This window comes from Nyctereutes procyonoides, unplaced genomic scaffold (genome assembly GCF_905146905.1).
Source record: "Nyctereutes procyonoides isolate TBG_1078 unplaced genomic scaffold, NYPRO_anot_genome, whole genome shotgun sequence".
NCBI classification, from domain to species: Eukaryota; Metazoa; Chordata; class Mammalia; order Carnivora; family Canidae; genus Nyctereutes; species Nyctereutes procyonoides.
The window spans coordinates 23,644,448-23,671,968 of record NW_026575040.1 but is presented as its reverse complement, the minus strand read 5'-3'; the positions used below and the strand labels follow the sequence as shown (position 1 = coordinate 23,671,968).

Below are 27,521 nucleotides of genomic sequence, written 5' to 3'. Positions count from 1 at the left end.
CTAATGGGCCAATGCCACACACTTAGGGGAATATTAGCACCATGAGTTTCCAAAGGTGCTGTTTATAAATAAAAGTGACAACTTCTAAATCACGTTTCTCAGTATGTGGGGGCTTTCTGTATGGGATTATTTTCTACTTGGAAGAGGAAAAAGTGTGATGTTAATGAAGGCATATGGGGGTGTCTAGTACACCTGAGTATAGGAGGGCACAATTACCTTCCTAATTTCACAATAACAGAGCCCTTATAATGCATGCATTTCACTGACAATTTCTTTGAAAACTGGTGAAAACAGAATCCACAGCATGTTCAAGAGTGATAAGTACATAACAATGAGGCAAAATTCTGAAGAGAAAACAAGATTTTCAAGTATATGTTGATCAGCTTAGTGAAAAGTTGATGGTATTCCAAATTCCCTAGGCAAAACCTGTACAGACATCTGGGGTTTGTCAGTATAGACCAAGCAGAGTAAAAAGTTGAATGATTACCCAGATAATTTGATTCTGAGAATTTGCTTGGATCAAACCAGCATTTCCCTCTTCTTGTCCTTCCCCTGCCCCCCACCCCCATCCCTAACTTTTCCCCAGCATATTTTTATTTTTTCAATTTTTTCCCCAGCATATTTTTATATCTACAATGTCTCTATATAACTATATAAACCTTCCATTTGACTTTGACTGTGTAGACATAGACCTTGGCTACATATATACATACAAAATACAGTAGATATTCCAAGGGAACTGGATGGGTGAACTGTACACTGATCTGAAGTCTTTTTTCCTCTGCTATCTCTTGCCAGAGGCAAAGCAAAGTGTGTGTTAATAGTCATCAAGTGAGTTGATTTGAATATATTAAATCTAAAATCCTGGCCTTTCTTTCAGGGGTCTGAATTATTTGGATGATTGTCCCGACCTTACTATGAATATATCCAGGTACACAGGCGTATTTCTGTATATGTTTAGGCCATATAGATTATCCAAAGTTTAAGTATTTCTTTCTTTACTAATAGCTATCCTTGAGGTCTTAGAATACCTGCTTCCCCTTTACTTGGATTCTGGGGTCAGTTAGATTATCTATGAGCAAGAGTGTCTCTGTTCAGTGCTATCCTTCCTCCACAGTAAATATAGGGAGTCAGAATGGGGGATTGGGAGGATGCCAAATAAAGAGCTCATGCTCTCATAGTGCTTACAATTTAATACTCAGCTGCTGCTCTATTACCAAAAGGTAGGGTGAAAAGAGTATTCAAATGTTTTGATGGCAGTTGATTCAATGGCAAACATTTATTTACTTGTAATTTTTCAATTTTTAAGTGGCATTCTGTAGATATAATCATATTGGCTATCTAAAACAAGTAGTGGCACGTGGAAAATTAACTCCTACTTGATTCTCTTTATTTTTAAAAAAATTTTATTAGAGGGAAAGTGTGTGAGTGAGTGATGGGGTGGGGGTTGCAGGGAGAGAATCTGAAGCAGGCTCCACATCCAGCACGGAGCCTGACACAGGGCTCCATCTCATGACCCTGAGATCATGACCTGAGCTGAAACTGGGAGTCGGATGCCTAACCGACTGAGCCACCCAGGCATCCCATACTTGATTCTCTTTAAAGAACTAATTTACAAGGTGTGTATTTTATTCATGGCTATGTATAGTGATTCAATGAACTCCATAGTTGTTAAATGTCTAAGATAACTATTAAATCCGAGGTAGGATAAAAGATGATTGCAGGGCCTCCACCCTGACCATGTTCTCCACTGATCTGTTGCTATTGACTTCAAGGTTATGGAAAGAAAGAGGGGGGGAACTGTTGAGGGAGAAAGATGATGGAATGGGTTTGAATCCACTGGTTTGTGGAATTATATATAGATGTAGAGTTCTCCTTCCTCAAATCATTGGGGCCATTTTAAGAGTTAATAGATGTCATTATTTAAAGTTACTCTTGGTTAGCACTAGTGGAGCTAAGCAATGATGCAAACATGAAGAAAATTTTATGTGAATCTGAAATGCATTGTGTGATTTTTTTTTCCCCTACAGCAGATGTGTGGTCCTAATCGTATTTTACTCAGGCTATTACTAAATTACTTTATATTACCTGAATCTATATCTATTGTAGCAGAGGTGAGTGGCTGAGGCATCAATTGAGAGACTGGGAAAAGATAGTCCCCCTGTTCAATTTTTGCCACAGTTAAGTCACCATGAATAATCAATCAAGAATTAGTTGAATAACTTGTAGGAAAAGTCAAATGCTGAATTTATAAGCATTTCTCCAAAGAATATGAATGTTGTAGAGCCTACCACTGAAAACTAAATCAAAATACTTTTATTCACATTAGCAGGTATGTTTGGCCCTAAGTACCCAGACATCAGCCTGCTTTTCTAATGGACTTGAGTGCTTCTGCCCGAGACATCAAAATGCTCTTGGGGCAGGGCAGTGGAAATTTTGTGGGAAGGAGGACAGAAAGTTTGCTGATGGCCTAACTTTTCCAAAGCATGTTTTGTGGAATTGAGCATTTTCCCTGCAATCTCTTGGCCTCTATTTTCTCTGAAAGACTAGTTCTCTGGTTTGGACAAAAACAGATGACCAATGTCTCCTGACTTGCTGACAGTCCATATGAGGTATGGCTATAAAATGGCATAGGCCACCAAATGTTCACTGTGAGGATGACACTACTTGGTAAAGACAGGCAGTTTCCATGTGAACTACTGATGAAATGCTCAGAGTAGATACTGATCAACCTTCTTTAGTGTTTGAGGCACTTTTCTGAATTTCTTGGGACAAAAACCATTTCCAGCAAGTTGTTAGTCTCATCTGGGTGTAAGGACAAGCCATATTTTTTCTGCATATTTTCAATACACTCTCCTTGCAATGTCTGCACGTGGAAACGTCTCAGAAGTGTAACCAGGACAACTTTCATCATCACCATGGCAATGTGCTTTCCTGCACAGCTACGAGGTCCAAAGCCAAATGGCTGAAAATACCTGTAAGGAACCTATGAAAATAATCAGACAGTTAGCCAGAGTCATGCAATCTCTGTTTGATTCACTCTGAAAACACTGATCAATCAGAATGCTGTCACAGGGCTTAAACCATGCTCTTCCCTCAACGAAATGACTGTAACTCAAATAAGTTCTTTTATCCATCCAATATGATTCACCCCCTCTGATATATGCCCAACCTTGGACAGTCCCTACCTTTACCTTTCACACAAATTTGCTGAGATAAAGCAATACACATCATCATATTACAGCCAGTGTTAGCATACTCAACTAGGTCTATGGGATGACCACAGCTCTACTACTCTTCTGCGTGTCACTGAGGCAAAGATTGTTTTTGTGCAAATATGTTGACTCCTGGCCTCTTAGTGCCAAGCATCCAAATATTTTTAGTTATGTGAAAAATTAATGGGGACCACATCTGTCTGTCTTGTTACCATCTGTGCTTACATAGTACCTGGCTCAAAGTAGAGGCTCAGGAAGTTTTTGATGACCAGTTGTCAACATAGATAGCATGGGTTGCTCACGTAGGAGCAGAATGAATTAGAGAACTGGAGTAATTAAGATCATATTTCTATATCATATGCAAATGCAAGAGAGAACAGTGAGGGAAATATCTGGAAAATTTTGATTAATAAACATCAGTGCCTAAAATTTGACATAATAGAAGTTGCATCTACAGTATATTTCAAGGATGGAAAAAGCTGAAGCTCTTCTGGTTACTGAGTTCTATTTAGAATGGGAACTAGTGTTTACGGGGCCATTTGGTGAACCAAAGGCAGACTGCAAAAACTAAATCTTTTGGTCTTATTTGATATCCATCTGAAACACAACTGGACTTTCCTTTGCTTAGGTGGTGCTAAAGTTGAATCTACATGATTACAAAGTGACAAGTTGAAATGGAACAGTAGGTTGGTTGGGTTAAATAACATTTGCCTCATTGTAGCCAAATTAAGGGCCTGGATTTTTCACATTTTGACCCATTGTGTGGCCACCATGTGGGATACTTCTCAGAGCTGGAGACCTAGCATCCTTGGCTTGAGGATGAATATGGTAGTCATGTTCTAAGCTAGAGGAAGCATGTGCTTCTGGTGAGGCAATAGAGGGGAATAAGTAAATAGAATGAAATGTACATGGTGCAAACACAGAACAAGAGAGGATTTAACAGTTGACATTTTTGAGAGTGGCACACTTGGTTTTAAGGAAGGGCTCTTACATTCTTTGCAAAGTTTTCAAGAGTAAATTCATTGGGCTTGGGGAAAAACTCCAGTCTATGCATTCTTCCAATATTCAGGATAATGTTAGTCCCCTTTTTTACTAGGTAGCCATCAATGATATCATCTTGTAAGGCTTTGCGCATGACCAAGTTCACAACAGGCTGGTACCGCATGCTCTCGTAGATAAAGTTTTCCACCACTTTTAATTTTTGCATATCATCAATCCTTATATCTCTTTCACCTGTGGGAGCAGATAAATAGGACAAGGAGATAATGATAGTTTCAATATGTGATGGGCAATAAAACTCCCATAGTTTCCACAGAAGAGTCTGCTCCTGGCTGAACGTTTTTTTTGTTTGTTTGTTTTTTTCCTATAGTTTTAATGCAAACCAGCAATCTGGGCCAAATATGTCATTTGGTTCAAAGAGTGCTTTGTAAAAATTCAGATTTGAAGCCAATTACTATAAAACCCAGGAGATTTCATAGAAAAGTCTGGATTTCTGGAAAAATAAGAAAACCTGATAATACTGGGCCCACAACACTACATGGCAATGATGGGCTGAACTTGAAGGCCAATGAGCCCTTTAGAAGGGGCATCCACCTGCAGTTTTATGTAGACCTACACAATCTGCTTCAAACATGTATTTTCCTGGTCTCTGAGGTCTTCGAATTTTGTCTCCTACTGTAAATTCTAGGGGACGTTTACTCCTCCTCTAGTCAAAGTGAGATGGTGAATTGAATCCCTTTCAATGAAATTTTCTCCTCTGGTTACCTGTGCAGTCATCTGCCCAGAATGCATCACTGATAGTCCCTCCTTCCATCTCATCAAAAACAACCAACCTATTGTACTAGAGGGGCAAGAACCTCCTCTCCCTGCCATAGCAAAATAGGTGCTTCAGCTAAACTCTCAGTGTGCTGGGGATTGACAGATACTTGCACTGTTTCAGACTGGTCTGACACTGGTCAGAGAGGCTTGGATTATTCCCAGAATTGGCAAAGCTTCAGAGCATCGTCAAATGAGTTACCACATTTGCAGAATCAAAATCAGCCTAGAAGCCTAGAGTCCCAAGGCAGCTCTGTCTCCTGTACAGCCGTATCATTCAGAAAGGGTCTCATTTGGTCAGAGAACTCTGACAGCCCTGCCCCTTGTATGCTGCTCTTTGTATACTTTAGGGTGTAATGGGGTACATTTATTTGAGATGGGGAGGTAGAAGGGAAGATGACAGAGAAGGTAACCAAAGGCGTTCCATAGTAAGTAATTACTGTAGCCAGTTCCCTGGATAGACCCACAAAAGCATTTGGCCTGCCTAAGGTAGGCAGAGCATTTATGTGCACATTAAGAAAAACATTGACGAATACATAGCAAAGAATGAAGAGTGGTTCCCCCTGGGGAATGCAAATGAGGCTGGTGAGGAGAGTGGAAGGGGTCAGGGAGTGTCACCTTTTGCTTTATGTGTATCTCTATTTAAAATTTTTTCAATGAGCGTGCATTGTTTTTATAATGAAAACAAAAACACAGAATGGAACTAACTTTTCAATCCATGTGGCATAACCAGGTGGGGCAAAATGACTACCATTATTGTTCTGTGGGTGGATTGTAATAAAGATTTTGTTTGAAATCATATTCTTAGGACTTAAGAAGCTGACCTTAGAAGATGGTTACTAAGCTCTATTACTAGTTGATCAGTTCTTACCAACAACAGCCTGGATCTCCTTCATTATTGATTCTTCAACCTTAGGGTGCTTTGCAATGAGAAATAGCATAAAGAACACAGAGACAGACATGGTGTCTGGTGCTGCGATCAGCATTTCCAGTATGCACTGGTTCACATTCTCTCTTGTTAAGTCACCACGTTTCTGAACAAAAGAGGGAAGAAAAATTGGAAAAGTAAATTTATGCTTCCAGAAAGGAGGGGGAAGGGACAGTCATGATCAAAAGTATCAACAAAATGGAGTCATAAATATTACACCTCTGTAATTGACATTTTTTATAATAGTCTTCAGCTGAAAGAGGACAAATTTAACCAATTGTCTATGTATTTACTGTCTTTAGGCTCCTCCATTTTCATATTTTGTATTGTGCAGATACAGAAGTTTCGATCTTAAAGGTCAGTCTTACCAGAATGTCTAATGAGTGGGCTCTTGGGGTTGTCATTATAGAAGTACAAGAGCAAATAAATACTTATATGCAGAAGTATACAACAATTACAAGAGGGGGTCTTTATACAACCTACACACAAACAGTCAAATACATATGTTGTGTGGAAATTATGATTAATCTAGGTTAGTACCTCAGCAAAAATCAACTCAGTGGCAAAATCCATATGGTCTTCCAGTTTCTCTGCTGTGGAAATTCTGTGTCTTTTTTCTTCTATCAGAATTTCCATGGCATCTTTTAAATCCTTGCTAAAAAAAAAGGTGGGGGGGGGATATAATCTATCTTTAGTTAGTTAAGACATGTAGAAAGTGTATTCATTTACCATTTGTTTAATAAAATTATCTGCTTTAATTGAAGCTATTAGTGCTCATGAATAACTGAATTTAAACTTAATTCTTCACAAATATCCTGAAATTACGTATTCATTATACTTCATGTTAAGGAACCAAATTTAGCTAGGATTTCTAGGTATTGATAGCAAAACGAAGGCCATAACCTCTAGTGAAAGGTTAAAAGCTGGTACCAAAATGGTAAATCCAATCATGTTTTCTGACTTTTCATGTGGCCAGTACAGTGTCTAAATTGAAAAACAAAACCAAAAACCAGCAAAGGCAAACCATACTCTCCACAGTTTGCCCCAGGCGCCTTTACTTCCTGTTTTTTTTTTTAATTTAATTTGCCAACATATAGTATAACACCCAGTGTTCATCCCATCACATGCCCTCTTTAATGCCAGTAAACAGTTACCCTATCCCCCCACCAGCTTCCCCATCAGTAACCCTCTGTTTGTTTTCTAGAGTCGAGTCTCTCCTGGTTTGTCTTCCCTTCTAATTTTTCCCCACTCAATTTCCCCTCCTTTCCTTATGGTCCCTTTCACTACTTCATATCCACACAGCCTACTTCTATTGGCCCAGCTCTGGAAACAACTGAGTTTGAGATTTTCTATTCTAGAAAGTAAACACAAAGGATTGAGTATTATTCTTGATATTCTCTTACCTTGAAGTTTCTGCCACATAGTAAACGTGAAGTAAATATTTATTGACTGACTGACTAGCCACATGAGTATGTAGAGTATATGCATTTTGACAGGGTGGTAGAGGGAAGAGCACATTGGGAAGAGAGAGTCAGTTTCTAGTCTGGATTGTTTTCTTTCTATGTAACCTACTTTAAGTCTCTTACATCTCTTTTAAAGTGAAGGTCTCAGACTCAATGAACAGTAAGTCTACTGTAAGATCTAAACCCTGCTATTCTTGCATTTGTCTTGAAGTGTATACATCCATATGTAAGTATATTGTTGCCCAGTCTCAGGGGAGGATGGCATTCTGCATTATAGTAAATGTACAATAAATCTTTCTTTCAAATTTTTGTTGACATGGTCACTTGTACAACCATGTTGATGATGTTGACACAGATAGCCTCTATGTTTACTCCAGCTTAACAGGAAAAGTAAGGGAAGATTCTTCCCACTTTTTAAAGTTTCTTCTGGGCATCTCAAGGAAGGAATGTGTTTCAACATTTGAAGACCTATTCTTCAGGCTAGTATAGTAATTGTGTTACTCTAAATAAGGATGCCATCCTTTGTGTATCTCTGTAAGTGTGCCTGCAGAAATACACCTACCTCCAGATATACACCAAGGTTATGGTCACGTTCATTCATTCATTCATTCATTCATTCATCTATCAGTCCATTTATTCAGAAAATATTTGTTGATGCTCTTACAAGGAACAGATAACTTACTCAGTTGGTGGGCTGTGAATGCTCATAGCATTCCTACCTGAGCAGTGGCCCCTGAATGGTCTGGGAGTTGTTGAAATGCCCTTAGACTATGAATTCATGGAGAATTCCTTGGTGGAACTGCAGTCACTTCTGAACATCTGGGCCAGAATCAGGGGGCCCATGAATGCTAATTGGGATCCTTCTTATTTGGTTTAGAAGCTGGCCCTACATAAATTTGTGCATCTGAATTTATATGCCTGTAAAAACTGGGAGAATTGAGTTCAGTGACAGTTTTCAGGGAATAGGAAATTTCTGACTTATAAACATGTAATACAAGAATATATCTGTGAGTCTGTGGTTTGGAACTCTAAGCATATTTTATACTAAAACAAGGGTGGCTAGGTTATCAATCCAGGCTACAAACACCTATTTAAGGTGTTCTGTGGTTAAAAGCCTTAAACTTGCCAGAATAAGAAGTTGAAAATGTACTGCTGTAATATTGGGAATTAAGACAGGCAGAAATATAAAATTGAATAATTAGGGATGGGAGTAGATGTCCCAGAATCCTTTCCATCAGTGTATTTCTAAAAAGTATTGATATGACAGAGAAAGACAACTATTACATGATCTCATTTACATGTGGAGTATTAAAGCAAAACAAAAAACTCCAGCTCATAGATACGGAGAAGAGATTGGTGGCTGCCAGAGGTGGGGGGTAAGGATGGGCAAAATGGCTGAAGGGAATGAAAAAGTACAAACTTGTAGTTATAAAATAAGTTATGAAGACATGATATACAATATGGTGACTATAGTTAACAATACTGTATTACAGATTTGAAAGTTACCAAGAGAATAGATCTTAAAAGTTTTCATCATAAGAAAAAATTTTGTGACTAGATATAATGGTGATCATTTCACAATATATACAAATACTGAGTCATGATGTTGCTTGTACACCTGAAAGTAATATAATGTTATATGTCAATTATACCTCAAATTTAAAAAAAATATTGGCATTATTGCAATGGACATGGTTGGGAAAGGAGATTTAAAGATTTCTCTAGGTCTTTACTGCTCTAGGACATAGGCGATATAGATTCATATACTAACCAGTGGCAAATATTCTATGTAGAAGGAATGTTGCTGAGCTAATTTCTATAGAAACCTAAGAGAAACCATTATACAGTTTCATGCAGTAAGTTTTTATGAGCTTGCTGGCCAAAACCAAAGCTAAACTGATGACTAAGTACTATAAAATGAGACTCTTTAGACCCCTGCCAAATTTGAACATAGTGAAGAGATGGATCCTTTATCTCATTGATTCAAGTCACTATAAACTTTGGTGGAAACTAAATGAAATATGTAAAGACCCAAGTGCCCAAATCACCCACCTAATACTCACCAACCACATGAGAATATATAAAGCAACAAGTTGTCTTCCTTCCTGGAAGCTAACACTGTTAAATTTCAAAATATATAAACAAAGTACACAAAAAGTTGGGTCTTCAAACAAGTTGGGGAACTTTCTGAGATGGAGGATTTAAGATTATCAGGGACATCTGGGGGAAGATATGAACAGAAGGAAGAAGAAAACTAACATATTTAGTGCCTTCTATGTGCCATCCTCTGTGTTACGCCACCCTACATAAAGGATTTCATTAACCTGTATCTCTCTTTTAAATGGTAGGTTACATTTTACTTTGAATAACTGCCCAAGGCTATTTAGTTACTAAGTGGTAGAGACAGGATATAAACCAGGTCTGTCTGCCTCTAAACCCCATGGACTTTTTAATGGTGTCTGAGTGGGTAGTGTTCAGTGGCTGGCTACTTACACTCTGAAAACCTTTTTTTTTTTTTTTTTTTTTAGACTATGGGCTATTGGGCATTTTTCCAGTTTTTGTCAGAATCGTCTATAACCAAAGAAAGCCATTTAACAACAGCTTCAGGATCCCCCAAAGACATAATATACATGACTAAGAAAAGGAAATCCCACATTTTATTGAAGTCCATTATATTCAAAAATTCTTTTGAGACTACTGTCAATTCCTACAAGTTGAATTATGTTAAATTCATTCAGAAGCAACAGGACTATAAAATGATTTTGTGTTTCCAATTTCCAGATACGAAAAGAAAGTTTTGACAGATAATAATGATAGGCTTCAGCCAACCCTTCTCTTCAACTCAAACTACACTGCAGTGTCCTAATTCCAGACATGGGGCTCGCAGGCCACCCACTTGGCCCCATTGTTGAAAAGCTGCCTGGGCCCAAGGCCTCCCTTACTCTTTCGGTCTGGCCACATGCAGCCAAATTGCTATAAAGTGTTTCACAGCTTCCCTGTGGGCTCTGAAGAGTAGAAAGCTAGCTGAAGAGGCCAACAATAGCAAAGACACAACCCAAAGTCAATCCAATCTCACTGATAAGTTTTCCAAACTTGTGTTACTTACACAGACTTTTCATACTTTTTGTATAGCCAAGAAATCTTAAAGAAGATGTCTGGTTTGAGAAGGAGAGCTTGCCACGCATCAAAATAACCCTGGATTTTAACCACAATGGCACTTTCTGGAAAAACAAAACAAACAAAAGAGCAGAGTAGTTGAGCAAAAATGTGAGCCCAAGAAGAGTACTCTGAGAAGAGAAGATCCCCTGTGTAGAGTTTCTTACAGCCTGGGCTTCTAAGCTAGGCAAGGTCCCACTTTCAGTGGGTGTTTGAGCCATATGAATGCCACTAGACAAATCAACATTGATTGATTCTTCTTGGCATTTAAATCAACCAAGTTAACCAGAGATTTGCCACTTTTCAAGTTTGTGTTAGAGACACAGCCTAGAATCTCAAATGCCCCTCCTTGACTGAGTGTCCAACTCCTCCCTGTTTTTTTGGATGATGGGAAATAAGAGGGACACCAGTAATCATGGCTGTTATTCTCCTCAATTCTGGCACCTGGGAGGGAAAAAAGCCATGCCACTTTCCTGTTTACATTCTGGTCCAGACTATAGAATTCGTCTGAGTATCTCTAATATCTTGTCCCAAGGCTCATGCATAGGCAGCTATTAATGGATGTCCTTTAATTAAATTGCATGTTTGGGGAAAGAAAACCCCTTCTTTTTTTCAAATTGTACAAAAAGGAAGGAAATAGACATTTATTTTCAACTGCCAAATACCACTCACCATGTAAAGTGCTTTACAAAAGAGACCTCATTTAATCCTTATAATCTTGCTAGGGGAGTGGTAGTGTCATCACTTTTTCAGATGAAGAAACTGCAGTTCATAGAAACTGGGAAGCTTGCCTTACACCATACAGCCAGTGTGGCAGGCAGGCCCTTAGGCTGGACCCCAGCCTTACCTGACCTCAGAGCAATGTTCTTCACTCTTTGTTGCACTGGCTCCCTCAGGTAAATTGAGAGTTTAACAAGGATGGATTGTAGGGGATCCCTGGGCGGCACAGCGGTCTGGCGCCTGCCTTTGGCCCAGGCCGCGATCCTGGAGACCCGGGATCGAATCCCACATCGGGCTCCCGGTGCATGGAGCCTGCTTCTCCCTCTGCCTATGTCTCTGCCTCTCTCTCTCTCTCTGTGTGTGACTATCATAAAATAAAAATAAAATAAAAAATTAACAAGGATGGGATATGGAGAAGGGGAAGAAACATAACTCTGCATGGGTTGTGTAGGTTCTTAGCCTCATAGTCTGATCCCTAAATTAACAGAGATTTACAATTCCCTTTACTTCATCTTTCCTAAGAACGGAGGTTTACAGGGAACCATGACACAGGGACTTATAAAATAATGGACTTGCCTAACCTTAGGAGAGCTGCATGTAGGACAGGCCAGCTGGGATTAGAGTTCCTGTCTGAAAAGGATCAGACAAGGAGTGTGACTAAAAATACTCAAGAGTGAATGAGGCTCCCATCCAAATGACAGTCAGATGAGGTTTCTATGACTCTTGTAGGGAGTAAGTAAAGAGCAGGGTAGAGGAAGAAAGCAGAGCTAGAGAAGAGAAAAGAAGTGCTTATAGCTGGTCTGTTCGTCCAAAAGTGGCCAATTAGGCAGCAAGTGTGTCAGCTCAGCTGCTTTGGGCCAGTGTTAAAACAAGACCCTGTTCTCATGCCTGAAATGTTCCTCCCTCAGACCTGGATGTGGCTCACATTTAAGCTTACTGCTTACTGCATTTAAGCTTATGTCTAGGTGTCCTCCCTGCGCAGGCCTTTCCTGACAACCCTCTCTGTGATAGCCTTACCCACTCTCCCTGTGGCACCTCTCCTTCACTTTCTATCCCCTTGCCCTGCTTCATTTGTTCTTTAGGGCAGTTAGTATTGCTTAATGTATTATTAGATATTTACTTGTTTGCTGTTTATATTGCCACTGGGATGCAACCTCCTTGAAGGCAAGGACTTGATCTATCTTGTTCACTGTTCTATCGCTAGAACCCAGAACGATGCCTAGCAGAAAATAGGCAATTAGCAAATATTTTTTGAATGAACGAATGAGTCAGTGAACATGCTAGAATTCAGGGAAAATTACATTTAGCTGGACAACAACAGAATGGAATTAACATAACTGATTAATGGTTTTTTTTTATGATGATAGATTTGCATGTATGTGTTTTAATATTAGTTTCTGTAATAGTGAAGGGAGTGGCTTTTTGAGTGAGACATTCTTGCCAGAATTGTTATAATGCTAAATGACAAACTGTATGTAAAGCAAATTTTTTTAATAGTAGATACTAAATGAATGGTAGCTATTTTCATTATTTCCAGCAGCAGCACCAGCACCATTATCATTGTATAGACAGTTTTCATGCTTAGTAGCTTTGAGGGAGGTGTGTGTATGTATATTTATGTATATATCTGTGTTTGTATATCTGTGTGTGTATGCATCCAAAAAGAATGGTTGGAATTGGTTAAATATATCATTTTGATTGGTGGTAGATTATGTTAATGGCCAAATGAACTGATTACATTTGTTAAGTTTTGACTGTGGGTAGAATCGTATTTCCCAGAGCAATGAGGAGATATACAAAAGAGGAGATGGACCCTATTTAGAGAAACTTATATCTTATAAATGAACAAGGCAGACACACCAGGGGAAAAAAAAAACCCATAAGGATACTTAGAGATGTTCTAACAAGAGTGCTGTACAAAACAGTATATCTTTCCTTGGGTCTGTTACCCTTTCATCCCCTTGTTCAATAAAGGGCAGAATGTTAATTCTCAAGTACCGTCCAAGGGGATCCCCAGGAAGAGAATGTTAGAGGTGTCCAGCATGATGCGCCGCATGAGAGTCAACACGTCGACATAACCCAGTTCGTTGCTGACTTCCTCCAACCTGTCCAGATGCGTTATGATGGATCCAACACAAACTGTTACCATGCGCACGAGGCCGGGGCCAGACAAAGCTGAGGGGAACACATCAGAGAATGAGTCACTATGAACTCAGGGGCACACACAATCAGGTTATTTTGGCCTTTTATGTTTGGAGTTTACTGTACACGATTTTTTATTCAGTAATTTGGCAGAAGTGTTTGTGTTCTTTTTTATACCTTTCTGCATTCTCCTAATTTTCTACAAATATACATTACCTCTATGGGTGAAAGTGTATGAATGAATGAATAAATAAATAAATATTTTAAACAAAATATTCAAAATTAAACTTTTCACATTATGGCAAATCATTTGTGAGACTGCAAGTAAAATGTTTAGTACTTGTGGTCATAAATCACAAATCAGTGGTTTTCCATATTTGTTGTATATATATTTCTCTAAAGGTTTGGATTTGGCAAGGGTGATATTTATTTCATGCTTCAGCAGGTGGCAGGGTATTGCTATAGAACTACTCAAATTGGACTTCAGCTATTTGATCTAAAGTGCTTCCTGTTTACTTGTGGTTTATGAGGTTCAAAATGCTAGTCTTAAAATTACCATAAGTGTTCTGCTCTTAATTTTAGTTTCCCTTTGAACTACTTCTAGATTTGTTTTACTCAACCAAGGTCATGATAGCTAAGCATTTTTTTTTTTTATTTATTTGAGAGAGGGAGGGAGGGAGGGAGGAAAAGAGAGAGAGAGACAGAAAGAGAACATGAGGGGGAGGAGCAGAGGGAGAGGGAAAAGCAGGCTCCCCGCTGAGCAGGGAACCCAGTAAAGGGCTTGATCCCGGGACCCTGAGATCATGACCTGACCTAAAGGCAGATGCTTAACTGACTGAGCTTCCTAGGTACCCCTTGGTTCTCATCACTGAACTGGGTACCCAAAATACAATGATAGTCAAGACATAGTTCCTACCCTCAAGGAATTTTTTTTTAAAGATTTATTTATTTGTTCATTCATGACAGAGAGAGAGCGAGAGCGAGAGGGAGAGAGAGAGAGGCAGAGAGAGAAGCAGGCTCCGTGCAGGGAGCCTGACGTGGGACTCGATCCCGGCTCTCCAGGATCACACCCCGGGCTGAAGGCGGCACTAAACCGCTGGACCACCAGGGCTGCCCGGCTGGGCAGGAATTTATAATGGGGTGAGGGGCAAAGTGGCAGATCAGCACCTCACCAAATATCATCCTAGGTGATGTGTTATGCTAGAGGTGTGTGCAGAGTGCTACAAGGTACAGAAAAATGGGCCTGCTAAAGGATCCTGAAGGGTCTGGGAGGCTTTTTGAGAAGTGGATGCTTATGATAAGTTTTGAAAGAAGGTAAAAACTACCTACATTAAGAAAATTTGACAAGGATGCATTCCACAGAAGGAAAGAACAGGATACTCCAAGACAGAGAAGGGTAGATCAGCACTGTATGCCCAGGGCACTGTAAGTAGGCCCTTGTACCAGATGAGTTTAGAAAATTCTATTAATCTAAAATATTTTTAAATTCTATTAATTTTTGCATGGCAAGGTGGAGGATGTTGGTATGTGAGAATTAATTGTTCCTAAAAACTAGTTCACATGTTCCTAATGTGCCTGGACCAAACAGCAAAGTAAAATAAAACTTACAAATCTTGTCATTTGGAATGACATGGATCAACCTAGAGGGTATTGTGTTAAGTGAAGTAAGTCAGACAGAAAAAGACAAATACCACATGATTTCACTTATATGTAGAATCCAAGAACAAAACAAATGAACAAACAAATGGAAAGAAATAGACTCAAATACAAAGAACAAACTGGTGGTTGCTAGAAGGGAGATGGTGGGGGATGGGTGAAATAGGTAAAGGAGATTAAGAGGTCAAACATTCAGTTATAAAATAAATCATGGAGCTATAATGCACAGCATAGGAAATATAGGCAGTAATATTGTCAAGTCTTTGTATTCTGACAGATGGTGACTACACTTATCGTGGAGAGCATTTCATAACATGTATAATTGTTGAATCACTAACTTGTACACCTAAAACTAATATACTGTATGTCAATTATACTTCAACAAAAACAAACAAAAAACATGTTTCTATAGAACCTTACAGTGTTATTTCATTTATTCTTCATGATAGCCCTAGAATTAATGTTCTGTTGTATTTATCACCTTTTGTGGAGAAGGAAACTGAAGCTCAGAGAGGTTGAGTGACTTGTCCAAGGTCGTATAGCTAGTAAAGTGGCAGAACTAGGACCTGAACCCACAACCTATAATCCTGAGTCCTACAGTCTTTCCATTATCTCAGTCTGCAGTTTTCTAAGGTATGAGAGGATAGATCTGCCCCAACAGGAGTAGTAGACAGAATAATAGCCCCCTAAAGCTGTCTAGGTCCTAGTCTCTGGAAACTCTTAATATGTTACTTTACATGGAAAAAAAAAAAGGACTTGGCACATATAATTCAAGTTAAGGAGCTTGAGATGGGGAGAGTATTGTGAATTATCTGAGTAGGCCCAACATAATTACATGAGTCCTCAAAAACAAAGAACCTTTTCCAGCTGTCATCAGAGTCAAAAAGTGATGTGATGATAGATGGATGGTCTTGAGATATATGATATAGAAAGAACCTGACCCACTGTTGCTAGCTTTGAAGACAGAGGTAGGGGCCATAGGCCATGGGATGCAGGTGGCTTCTGAAGCTGGAAAATACAAAGAAACAGGTTCTCCTCTGGAGCCTCCAGAAAGCAATACAGCTCAGCCAATACCTTGATGTTAGCCTGTTGAGACCCATGCCAAACTTTTGACCTATAGAACTAGAAATTAATTGATACATTGTTTTAAGTCACTAAGTTTGTGGCAATTTGTTACAGCAGCAATATAAGACAAATAGAGTGGAGTCTACAATAGAGTTGTACTGAGTCTTGGTTACGGGCAACTCTGTAGAGGTAATCAGTGCTCCGCAGAACAGGCATAGTTTTTCCCTGTCTCAGTAGCCACATGGGAGGTATCCAAGTTCATTCACTACAGGGCTGACTAGAGGGAAAAATATTAATGGTGCATGGGGTCAGACCTAAAATCCATCTATCCCCAGATTCTATCACTGACAGTGTTTCCAGGACATGATTATCTTACTTGATGTTGATGTCAAAGACTGGACATGTATATTCCCCAAATGCTTCATTTCTAGCAAAATACAGTAAAGGGGGAAAACACTGACAAGGAGTTTGGGATCAGGTCTGTGCTCATCTATTACTTGCTATGTTGTCTGAGCAAAAATCACAACCTCTCTAGGACTATATTTCCCCAACTATGAAATTCAGAGACTGGATGAGATGACATATACATTCCTTCCTAGTTCTAAAATTCTCTAATTTTATTCATAAATAGCTTTCTGTTAAAACATCTGGGATGTCAGTCAGTGATTCAGCAAACACATTGTGTGGCTATGTTTAAATCAAACATGTGACTGACAACATTAAATTCTTAATTGAAATGATCCTAAGTACAGAGCTCCATCTCTTCTTCATGTCCTTGGAACTGCTTTGTGCATCAATAGGAAGAATGGAGCTTGTGGTGGTTAAAAATGTAGGCACTGACATTGTCTTCTGGGCCACCATTTACTCATTTGGGGATGTGGGGTAAGTTAGCCTATTTATTTAAGCTTCAGTTTTCTTATGTGTAAAATGTAGATGACAAGAGTATTTACCACATGGGGTTGCTGAGGGATTAAAATATCAAGTACTTAGAATAGTGCCTACCATATCTTATTACTTCAAAATAAGTGAAGCAGCAAAACTTAAATTCCAGAAAAGGGGGCATTTTTATAGATAAAATAGAATGTCACTGGCACCTGATTACCTTTTGTAAAGAAGGGTCGAATAGCTTTCCAGAGTGTTGGATTGTTGTTAAATATGATGCCGTTTTCATGCATGCCTATGCACTGCAATCCAAGTTTGCTGCCAAATCGGGAGCTGTAGTGACTGTGCTTCATTATGTGGAACATGCTTGAGGACCTGCAGAGACAGCAAACCTTAGTGTTAATTTTTAAGGGTTAGGAGAATTCATAGTGATGATTTTGACTACCAGGGGGTTCTCTTAGCAAATGCCTGTTGATCTGAATGTAAGGCATTCTAGGGGTGTCTGAGTGGCTCAGTCAGTTAAGCGTCCATCTCTTGGTTTTGGCTCAGGTCATGACATCGAGGTCCTGAGATTGAGCTCCATGTCCTCCCGGCTTTGTGCTCTGTGGGGAGTCTGCTGGAGATTCTTTCCCTCTCCTTCTGCCCTTCCCCCACTTGCACCTTCTAATAATAAATCTAAAAAATATAAATACAAGGCATTCTAGTAGTCATATTGAATAAGTATTTGTTAGCATAAGAACATCCCTCTCCAGTTGAAATATTTCTACCTGCTGAGTGCCTGCTTAAGCATCACCAAAGATAGAACACACACACTATTCCTTATTTCCCTTTAAAAAAAAAAAAAAAAAAAACTCCAACTCACCAAAATACTACCCACTACTGGGGTCAGAGCTGCAAGGCCTTGAGAGAGACTGAGACCTCCACAGCACCAGAGAGTCCAGAAAGCCTCCTGCCCCACTCCAGACACTGCCACTCCCTGCAGGAGTGAGTCTCAGAATCTAGAGTTCCTGGAAATGCTGAAGTCTTCTTCAGTTTGGAATTGGTGGTTCTGCCTTGAACCACCTATCCTCAGAATCTCTAATCAGGACTGGCCCCTCCAGTGGGTATCATTCTGGGCATGAAGGACATCTTCTGGGCACTCCTGATTCTGGGCTTAGCTGGCTGGGCTGAGCTGGAAGGCTGTCTGGGCTGGTGACAGCAGTTATCTTGGGATTCTGCATTCCATCCTGACTCATCAAGGTCTCCAGGGTCACAGAGTTCTCTCAGGATATAGGACATGGTGAGCCATTAGATAGCACTTGAGGTAGCAACATGGGGACCTTGACAACAGGCTTCCTTGACCTTCTCAGCTCCTCCTCACTGTTTTGCCTCCATCCCCCACCATGCCCAACTTTTAAGGCCGTGGAGGAACTAGGAAGGAAGAAGCAGCTCCTTCTGTCTCGCCCCTCTGTACCCATTTCCTCCTCTAAAAGCTGCTTCCTGCACCCCACATCCCAGGAGGGGGGCAATTTAGGCATGATAAGGCACTGAGAGTTATGAAATGTTATAAAATTCTAGCTGAAGAAGGCATAGGAGCCTGCACATGTGAGGCCAGTATTCTCTTCTTCTGTAGAGAGAGAGTGACTTACTTTGTTGAGATGTTAAGACTTCTTGGAAGTAAGCTTATGGCATTAGAAGGATAAATGGGTAATTCAAATAATTTAATCAAAAGGATAAAGGACAAAATAAAAATTACTCTCTTCAGGATAAATGGTAGGTGGGTTTATTGGAGGGCAGGTGCAAGCAGCATGGGGAGTGAGGGGGAAGAGAGCTGAGATGAATGCTGTAGAGTGAAGATTTGGAGAGACTGGACTCCTAGCTCAGTGCTCAGGAAGGGAAGTCTGCCAGGAATTTATGGAGTTGAGAATTATGGAACAAATTGGTTTTTCCACCTGTCAAGAAATGCTGTAGGTGACTGCATGGGACTTTGGAAAATCGGTTCATGCAGGGCTCATGGGGAAGCAGGCTAGCTGGACATGGGCTGAGTGACGGCTGAGGCTGTGGATGGTGTGGGTCAGGAAACCGGAACTCCAAGATGGGATGGGCTAATAAACTATGTGGCTAAGCCTTCATAAGCTGAGCAAGATGGACATTCCATGCAGACAGACAGGACAAGTGTTTATTGGAGGATGGAGAAGATAACAAACAGGACCTATGGTGCCTCTATGTCTGTTATCTCCATAAATGCCAATATCATATTGTAGGTGTAGACCAGACACAGACACCACTTGGAAAAATCAAATAAGGTTATCTAGAGGATATGGAAGAAAGTCAGAAGAGCGAGGATAAGAGGCAGACAAAACACTGCAGAAGAGGGTGCATCCTCACCCACAGGGGCGCGTGCTCATGGTTGAGTGAGTGAGGGAAGGAAGGTCACATGTCAGCCACTTCCTTCTAAGGCCCTGCCCTTCCATACAGAAGGCTGGAGCATGCTGCCTCAGAGGCTCTGGGCCCTCAAACATCCCTTTCCTGCTGAGTAGATGGTAGGAACGCAGAATACCCAGAGGACCACAGAGTCTGTGCTCACTTACAAAGTCTTGTTTATCATCTTCGGCCTCCCTGTACTACCAGAGCATGTACATATTATCCAGTACGTGTATTACCCAGACTCCTCTGAGGCACACGACAACAGGCTCTTCAGATCACAAGAGTGATGTCACAGTATTTGTATGTGGACAACATGGACAAATGCAAACTCCCCTTAGTAGACTCTAAGCGTAAGCAGATTTACTTTCCTCCATATATATTTTCAGTAACTTCAAAATATTTCCACTCAAGTATATTTAAATCGATTGCCGTTTTTCTTGGAGATGGGGAGAAAAAGGGAGCAGAGTCTGGGAATTAAAACAAGGGGCAGAGTGGTTAGCAGAGACAGGAGTAGAGGTTTTTTGGCAGTGTGACCATGGGAGGCGTGAAGAAAGCTGAGGCAGGGTAGACTGTCAGGAGTCTGACTTTTGGCCATGTTAACAGTGCTAGAGCCAGGCCATGTATAAATGTTGCCTACCTGTGTATGCTCTGGTGGGGATTGTAGGTAGAGCTCAAGTAACACAACCTTTGATCTCGGGGCTTGAGAACTAACCTGCTCAGGTCTGCTAGATAAAATAGATCCCCCAAAGCATTTTTCACCCGAGGATTACAAATTACCCCCTGTCTCTGAGACCAGAGCGGAGTTCAGAGGCAGAGATCATAAAGTTAGAAAGGGACTAAACATTTGAGCAGAGGAAGAGGAAGGACATATGCACCTTATTGCAAGAAAGCAAAATATATTTATAAACTTCTCTCTGATACTGCAAAGGAGGGTATTTTCTGGTGTGGAAAGAATAGAGAGAGAAAGAAACAAACAACATGGTGCCTTAAATGTGCAAATTCAACATACATAAAATATCATCAATGTTATATTTTAGATGCTGTTATTTTTTAGTTTTGGTGAACTTAGTATTTATACAAGTTTTTACATGTTCATTGCAACTTTGGTTCTTCCTCTCTACTTCTCCACTGAAATTTTGTTTCTCAGCTGCAAATTCTCCTACTATGGGGCTTTTGTACACATAACTCTCAGAGATGGGGAGTAGCCTTTGTAGTATAGGCACCTGGTTCTTTCGCTGGGCTGGAGTGGCCATTCCTACCACTTGCTCTTCCCTCTTAAAGTTGATACTTGGGTCCTAAAAGGATGACTTTGCCTTAGTGAGGTTGTTCAGTTAATGCCTGTGAAAACACATTCCCAAAGAAGACATTGGGCCAAAGGAGCTGTGCTCTGGCTAAATAGATTAGGCTAAAGGCTAAGTATTAGCTAAACCCTCACATTTATGATGGTTCCATAGTTCTATTTAAATTTTAAGAGGAAGACCCTGAAATAATAGCAATGTCAAGAAATGAGAATAGAATTATTATATGAATAAATTGTATACTAGATAATTTCTTTCAGGAAAAAAATCTTATTTTCAAATCAATATACTCTCTGTTAGGTCAAATATTCTCTTGATTTGATTCCAGATAACATTCATCAAATGATCCCTGAGTTTCAGACAAGTTTTTCTCTTCCTAGCAACAAAAATAAAAACAAAAATCCAGATGCTTCTGTTTGTATTCCAAGGAATTAATTTGACTGACAAACAGCTAAAATTTTGTCCTGTACAGAAAAATTGTTCTATAAGAGGACTTAAAAGCTTATTAATATATTTCAGGACTTTAGCCTTCTCTTACCTTCCCCAACTTATTCTATAATTACAGCAGAAAATAAGTAATTTGTACATTCTTCATTCACAAATTCATATCTAAAAATTTCAAGTGCTCAGAGGTAAAGCAGTACACTATTTTTTCTGCTTTGACACCTGGAGCTTCTATATACTGCATTAAATTAATCATATCAACCTGTCCATTTACTTTGAAGAATTACTAATGTATTTTTTTGTATTTTTTTATTGGAGTTTGATTTGCCAACATATAGCATAACACCCAGTGCTCATCCCGTCAAGTGCCCCCCCCCCAGTGCCCATCACCCAGTCACCCCAACCCCCGCCCACCTCCCTTTCCACTACCCCTTGTTCATTTCCCAGAGTTAAGAGTCTCTCATGTTCTGTCTCCCTCTCTGATATTTCCCACTCATTTTTTCTCCTTTCCCCTTTATTCCCTTTCACTATTTTTTATATTCCCCAAATGAATGAGACCATATAATGTTTGTCCTTCTCCGATTGACTTACTTCACTCAGCATCATACCCTCCAATTCCATCCAAGTCGAAGCAAATGGTTACACGATACACAAAGATAAAATACTAATCAAATTTAAAAAGACAACAAGAGCCCCCAACCCTAAACCTGACTAAACGTGTATTAGTAAATGTGTTCTTTAGGGGGCGCCAACATCTCATTGATTTGGAGTCAGAGGCTCAGCCTTGGCAAGGGACAAAGCTGACAAGACAGATGTGATACACCTGGCAGGAGAAGACTGACCGGCTGCAGGTGAGTGATTTCAAAAAAAGTCTTATATCAAAATAGGCTGGCTTTGTCTAGCCAGAGTACATCAAGAAAGTGAAGAAAAGAAAATTGGTAAAGAACTAGGGACTCCAGCCCAGAGCTCTCAGGGCATTCAGCAAAATAGTAGAGACCTTGCTCCAGCCTTGTGGGCCTGCCCCATAACTCCAGTTAAGGGAGATGTTATACTGACTGGGAAGAGAGACCAAGGGAGTCCCCAAGCTCAGAAGGGATAGTGGGTAGTGTAAGTTGTATGGTAACTGGGGCCTGCCTGCCTTCTTTCCTTCCTTCCTCCCTCCCTTCCTTCCTTCTATAGTTGACACAGTGTTACATTAGTTTCAGGTGTACAACATGGCCATTCAACAAGTTGATACATTATGCCTTGGTCATCATGCAATGCTATTACAATACCTTTGACTGTATTCCCTATACAGTACCTTTCATCCTTGTGACTTATTCATTCCATACTGGAAGCCTGTATCCCCATTCCCCTTCATTATTCTTCTTTAAACATAACTGAAGTCAAAAGATATTGCCAAAATAGGCAAACCTATTATCTATTCAAAATGAAAAGTAGCCAGAGTAAGTTCTTGGGTAGTGAGGAGGAAGCCACCTTCAGTTCTGAATTTAAAGGACTCACACAGGGGCACCTGGCTGGCTCAGTTGGTGGAACTGTTATGACTCTTGACCTCGGGGTTGTGAGTTCGACCCATGTTGGGCATAGAGATTCCTAAAAAATAAAATCTTCAAAAAAATAAAATCTTCAAAATCAAAAGGACTCATATCTGTGGCCAAGTTCAAGAATGATGACTACTAGGAATATGGAGGAGAAATTAATGGAATAATTGGTGCTAAACATTTAAAAGCACTTGCCTGTGTAGACCTGTCTTGTGCCTGAGTCTTTCGATCCCATTGCCTTTCCCCTGTCATTTGCCCCTCTACTATCTGCACTTACCCAGCTGAAATACTGGAGTCACTGTAAGAGAAAAACAATCTTTATAACAGAGAGATCTGGCTGTAACTACCCTACCCAATGATCACATTTAACATCCCTAATAGTGGGACAACCATTCCTTGTCTCCTGATGTGATACAACATGAAGTGCCTACTACTACAATTACAAAAGTGTTAACCTTAATGCAACTGAGCCTTAAGACATAATATTCAGTTTATAAGAAATACAGGGAATCAAGGACTATGTTAAGTGACACCATAATATAATGAAATTCGGAAATGTGGAACATCACATAAAACAATTGACCCAGTCTCTTCAAAAGGTCAATGTCAGAGGAGGGGAGGAAGGATTCCTCTCACAGTTTTCCTGTTCATTTGAGTATTTTCTTAATAGAAAGTTGGGGGGGGAACCCATTTTATCATCAATCATTAAAATTACTCTCTTCCATGCATTCTCAACTCCCTTGACCCTCTCCTTACTTTGTCATAGTTGCCTCATAAAAGCTCACCCTGGCTAAATCCAACTCTCAGCTGACTCTGTGCTTGTCCCTGGCAGCTGAATGTGGCTGGGTAAAAAAACATACATGCACATGTTCATGTACATGTGCGCGCACACACACACGGACAGGTCCCAGTTAAATTCAAGTGAGCCCTTAGTGCAGCTGGCAAATCTACTACATTTCCCTAAGTCCATTCACAGTCACTGTTCTAGATGACTATTTTGTTCTGCCTCCTCTATCCTCAAGTATTTTACTTCCTCAGTCTTAGTTGAAGACTTTATTTCCTATTTTACTGAGGAAAAAGAAACAACTAGAAACTCTGCAAGCTCCAACTTTTAGGATCCATGCTTATATATTCAAACTTCCCAAACTTACTGTGGATAAACTTCCATGTCTCTAGTGAAGACCAACTCCACTTGTCACTTGGATGCCTTTTACATCTCACCTAACACATTCCTTTCTCTTCCATCAGCAATTTTTTTCTGTAATCCAACATTGCCATCGCAATACACGTTGTAATTTCTCCTACCTTAACAAAAAGTCATTGGACCATACATCCCTTTCTATTTCTTTGTTCCACTTCTCTGCTGCCCTTATGACAAACTCCTTGGAACAGTTGTCTACACATGCTGCTTCTAATTCTTTCCTTTCATTCTATACTGTAGTCAAACTTTTGCCCCCACCACTCTATTGAAACTATCCTTTTCAAGGTCACCCATGACCTATTTATTGTTAAATGCAACACTCAAATTTTCCTTTCACCAGGCACTATCTGGTAATTCCCTCCTCCTTGATATGCACTCATCACCTGACTTTCAGACTACCACACTCTTCTGGTTTTCCCTTCTATGGCTATCCTTCTCAGCCTACTTTTCTAGTTTCTGACTATGGCTGGGGAGGGTGCCTAAAGACTCAGACCTTCTTTCACAACATTCCACTCAGCTGTCCACTAGGCATGTCTAGTCAAAATATTCCAAATGGAATCCCTATTTCTTCCCATCCCAAATTTGCTCCGCCTATCTGAGGTAATGATACCCTCATTTTTCTAGGTATTCAAGGGAAAAACTATGCTATTGCCTTGATTCTTACACCCAACATCCAGTCTCTTAGCACTTTATTGGCTTTGCATTCAAGATATGTCTATGATTTCACTTTTTAATAATTTTTTTATTGGTGTTCAATTTGTCAACATACAGAATAACACCCAGTGCTCTTATTACCTCTACTGCTCTCACGTCTACCAGCCACCATCATCTCCTGCCTAACCGCTCTCTGTGCATTCATCCTTGTTCCCTTTAGCACCTATTCTTAAAGAATGTGGGTAGAATGGGGGTAGAATGTGGGTAGAGAAGCCAGGAATGTGCTGAAACATGAATGAGTCAGATATGTCACTCTTCTGCTCAAACTCTTCAAAGGCTTCCCATCCCATGCAGGGTATAATTCAGAGTTGTTACAATGACCAACAAGGCCCACCATGACTGGGTAGCCTAACACCTTTCTAATGTCATCTCCACTAATTCTTTCCCTAGCCACACTGGTATCCTTGGTGTTCCTTGAACATTTCAGTCAGCCTTCCACTTCAGTGCCTTTGCACTTGCTCTTCCTTCCATCCAGAATGCTTTTCCTCTGCTTCTCTGCATGACTCACTCCCTCACTTCCATTAGGTCTTTATCCAAATGCTAACTTCTCAATGAGGCCTTTCTTAACCATAATTGCACTTCCATCCCTGCAACTGGCTCTCCCTACTTTAGTTTCCTATATAGCATGTATTTACCTGATGATAGTGTGAGCAACCATCTTGGTTTGCTTGGGACTGACCCAGTTTTAGCGTTAAAAGTCCTACATCCTGAGAAACACCCCCTAGTCCCAGGCATACCAAGATAATTGGTCACCCTACTCATATACTATGTTTTACTCATCTATTGTTGGTATACTAACAATACAACAAAGTATTTCTCCATGAGAATAGGGATATTTGGCAGATTTGTTCATGATACCCAGTGTACATAGTTTAGTCCTCAACAAATGCTTATTTAATGAATGAATGGGAACCAATAAAGATTATATGTTAGGATCACCCAGTGCTTAGTATATAGTAAATTGCCAATAAATATATGTTGAAAGAATACATGAATGCATTCCCTATAAATGTAGGCATGATATACAAATGTAATTTTTAAAAAGATTTTTATTTATTTATTCATGAGAGAGACAGAGAGAGAGGCAGAGACATAGGCAGAGAGAAGAAGGTTCCATGCAGGGAGCCCGATGCAGGACTCGATCCCGGGACCCCGGGATCAGGCCCTGAGCCAAAGGCAAGACAAGATGCTTAACCGCTGAGCTACACAGGTGTCCCCAAATGTAATTTTAATTAGTATGTTAATTACTAAGAGGTTTGCAAATATAACCCTAATTAGCATGTTAATTTGCTAACTCTCCTTTATGGGTGCTGCTCATATTTTATTGTATTCATTACAAAAACTAATATATCCACACAGCATACAGTGTCATGCACAGCATCTATTAGACCCTCATTAATTTAGAGTTTACCTGCCTGGGGAACTGTGCATACTTTATCTACCCATGACGAGATAAAATTTCCCCCCAAACTCCTAATTGCTCAGGCAACATCCTGGCAGCACTCTGGGCCTGACTCCTCCCAGGAAGTTCTGTAGCCCCTCTTCGGGACTATGCTGATAGGAAAAGTTGGGCCATAATTTCTGCTCAGTTGCAATGACTGCAGATCTCAAATTTTTCAAAAGGGGGAAAAAAAACCCTAGCAAACTATTCTACTAAGAATAAAAAGCTTTCTGAGGTCCAATGGGGTATTTTCAAGAGGCACGGGTAGTTCTGGAAGGGACCTGAAGAGTAGGCAAGGGAAGGGGATGGGGACAAACATGTCCTATTCCCTCAGGGAGCTCAGCCCTTAACAACAAAATTGAGCGGCTGGGAGGCAATTAAGGAGAACACAAAGACTCCAGTGAAAAGCCTGTGAGGACAGGAGGAGGAGAGAACTGGGAGAGCTGGGGGAAGGGCGAGATGGTTTGTGTGCACATCTCCAGCGTGAATCAGCACCTGAGTTGGTCAGGCCTGAGTCTCTAAGGCCTCTTTCTTTCTTTCTTTCTTTCTTTCTTTCTTTCTTTCTTTCTTTCTTTCTTTCTTTCTTTCTTTCTTTCTTTCGATGTTAGAATTTATTTATTTTTATAAATTTATTTTTATTGGTGTTCAATTTGCCAACGTATAGAATAACACCCAGTGCTCATCCTGTCAAGTGTCTAAGGCCACTTTCTTAATGAAGGCAGCAGAGTGGTCAGAGGCCATCCTGCACTGTAACAAAAATCCTACTTCAGGAGTGCCTTTGGGCTTCAGGATCCTCTTTGGTGATCCAAGTATGTATCATCTAAGAGTGATTTCTGTTCTGGTCCTCTGGTCTTTTGTTACCTTCTTCACTCTAGTTCTCATCTTACACTACCACCACCTGAGCTAGACTGAAGAGTAAGATGACAAGACAAAGCACTCCAACCCGCTTAGCTGCTCCCCCAACCCCAAGGAAAGGCCCCCTTGTGGTAGAAGCCACTTACCTGCTCTCTTGTCTCAGGCTCTGCAGTACACTGGCATTACGTGGGGAGCTCTACACACACCTGACGCATGAGTTCCACCGCTAGAGATTCTGAAAGCTGGGCCTGTGGCTAGGATCCCAAACCCCCAAACATTGGGGTTTTTAAAAGCTCACTGGGTGATTTCAATGTGCAGCCAGGGTGAGAACCATGGCTTAAGATCCTGAGCTGTAGACAGATATTGTTTTGGATAAATATCCTGTGGATCATGTTACCTGTCTGCTGAGGCAGCCTGGAAGGCAACTTGCTGGGCTGCTGGATGAAAGAACAGGGGCAAATGTCCCAAGCCCCCAAGCCCTCATGTCATCAGTCCCAGGACATTTTGAGACTGTAGCCAGTTGCCAAAGTAAGTAAAGTATCGATTTTTAAAATGAGAACTTACCAAAATCACCTAAAT

At 40.3% G+C, this 27,521-nt stretch overlaps 1 protein-coding gene across 1 annotated transcript in view; it reads right to left on the bottom strand.

Annotated features, from left to right (window-relative positions):
• Positions 1–720: 720 nt before the first annotated feature.
• The window catches only part of LOC129506221 (aromatase), a 150,768-nt gene continuing 123,967 nt past the window's right edge, over positions 721–27,521 (bottom strand). The window contains exons 4-10 of the mRNA XM_055319689.1: positions 17,263–17,417; positions 13,296–13,472; positions 10,528–10,642; positions 6,499–6,613; positions 5,902–6,064; positions 4,207–4,448; positions 721–2,986 (exon numbers count right to left, since the gene is read on the bottom strand). Of these exons, the coding sequence (XP_055175664.1) occupies positions 2,738–2,986; positions 4,207–4,448; positions 5,902–6,064; positions 6,499–6,613; positions 10,528–10,642; positions 13,296–13,472; positions 17,263–17,417 (1,216 nt within the window). The 3' untranslated portion in view covers positions 721–2,737. The remainder of the gene's footprint in view (positions 2,987–4,206; positions 4,449–5,901; positions 6,065–6,498; positions 6,614–10,527; positions 10,643–13,295; positions 13,473–17,262; positions 17,418–27,521) is intronic.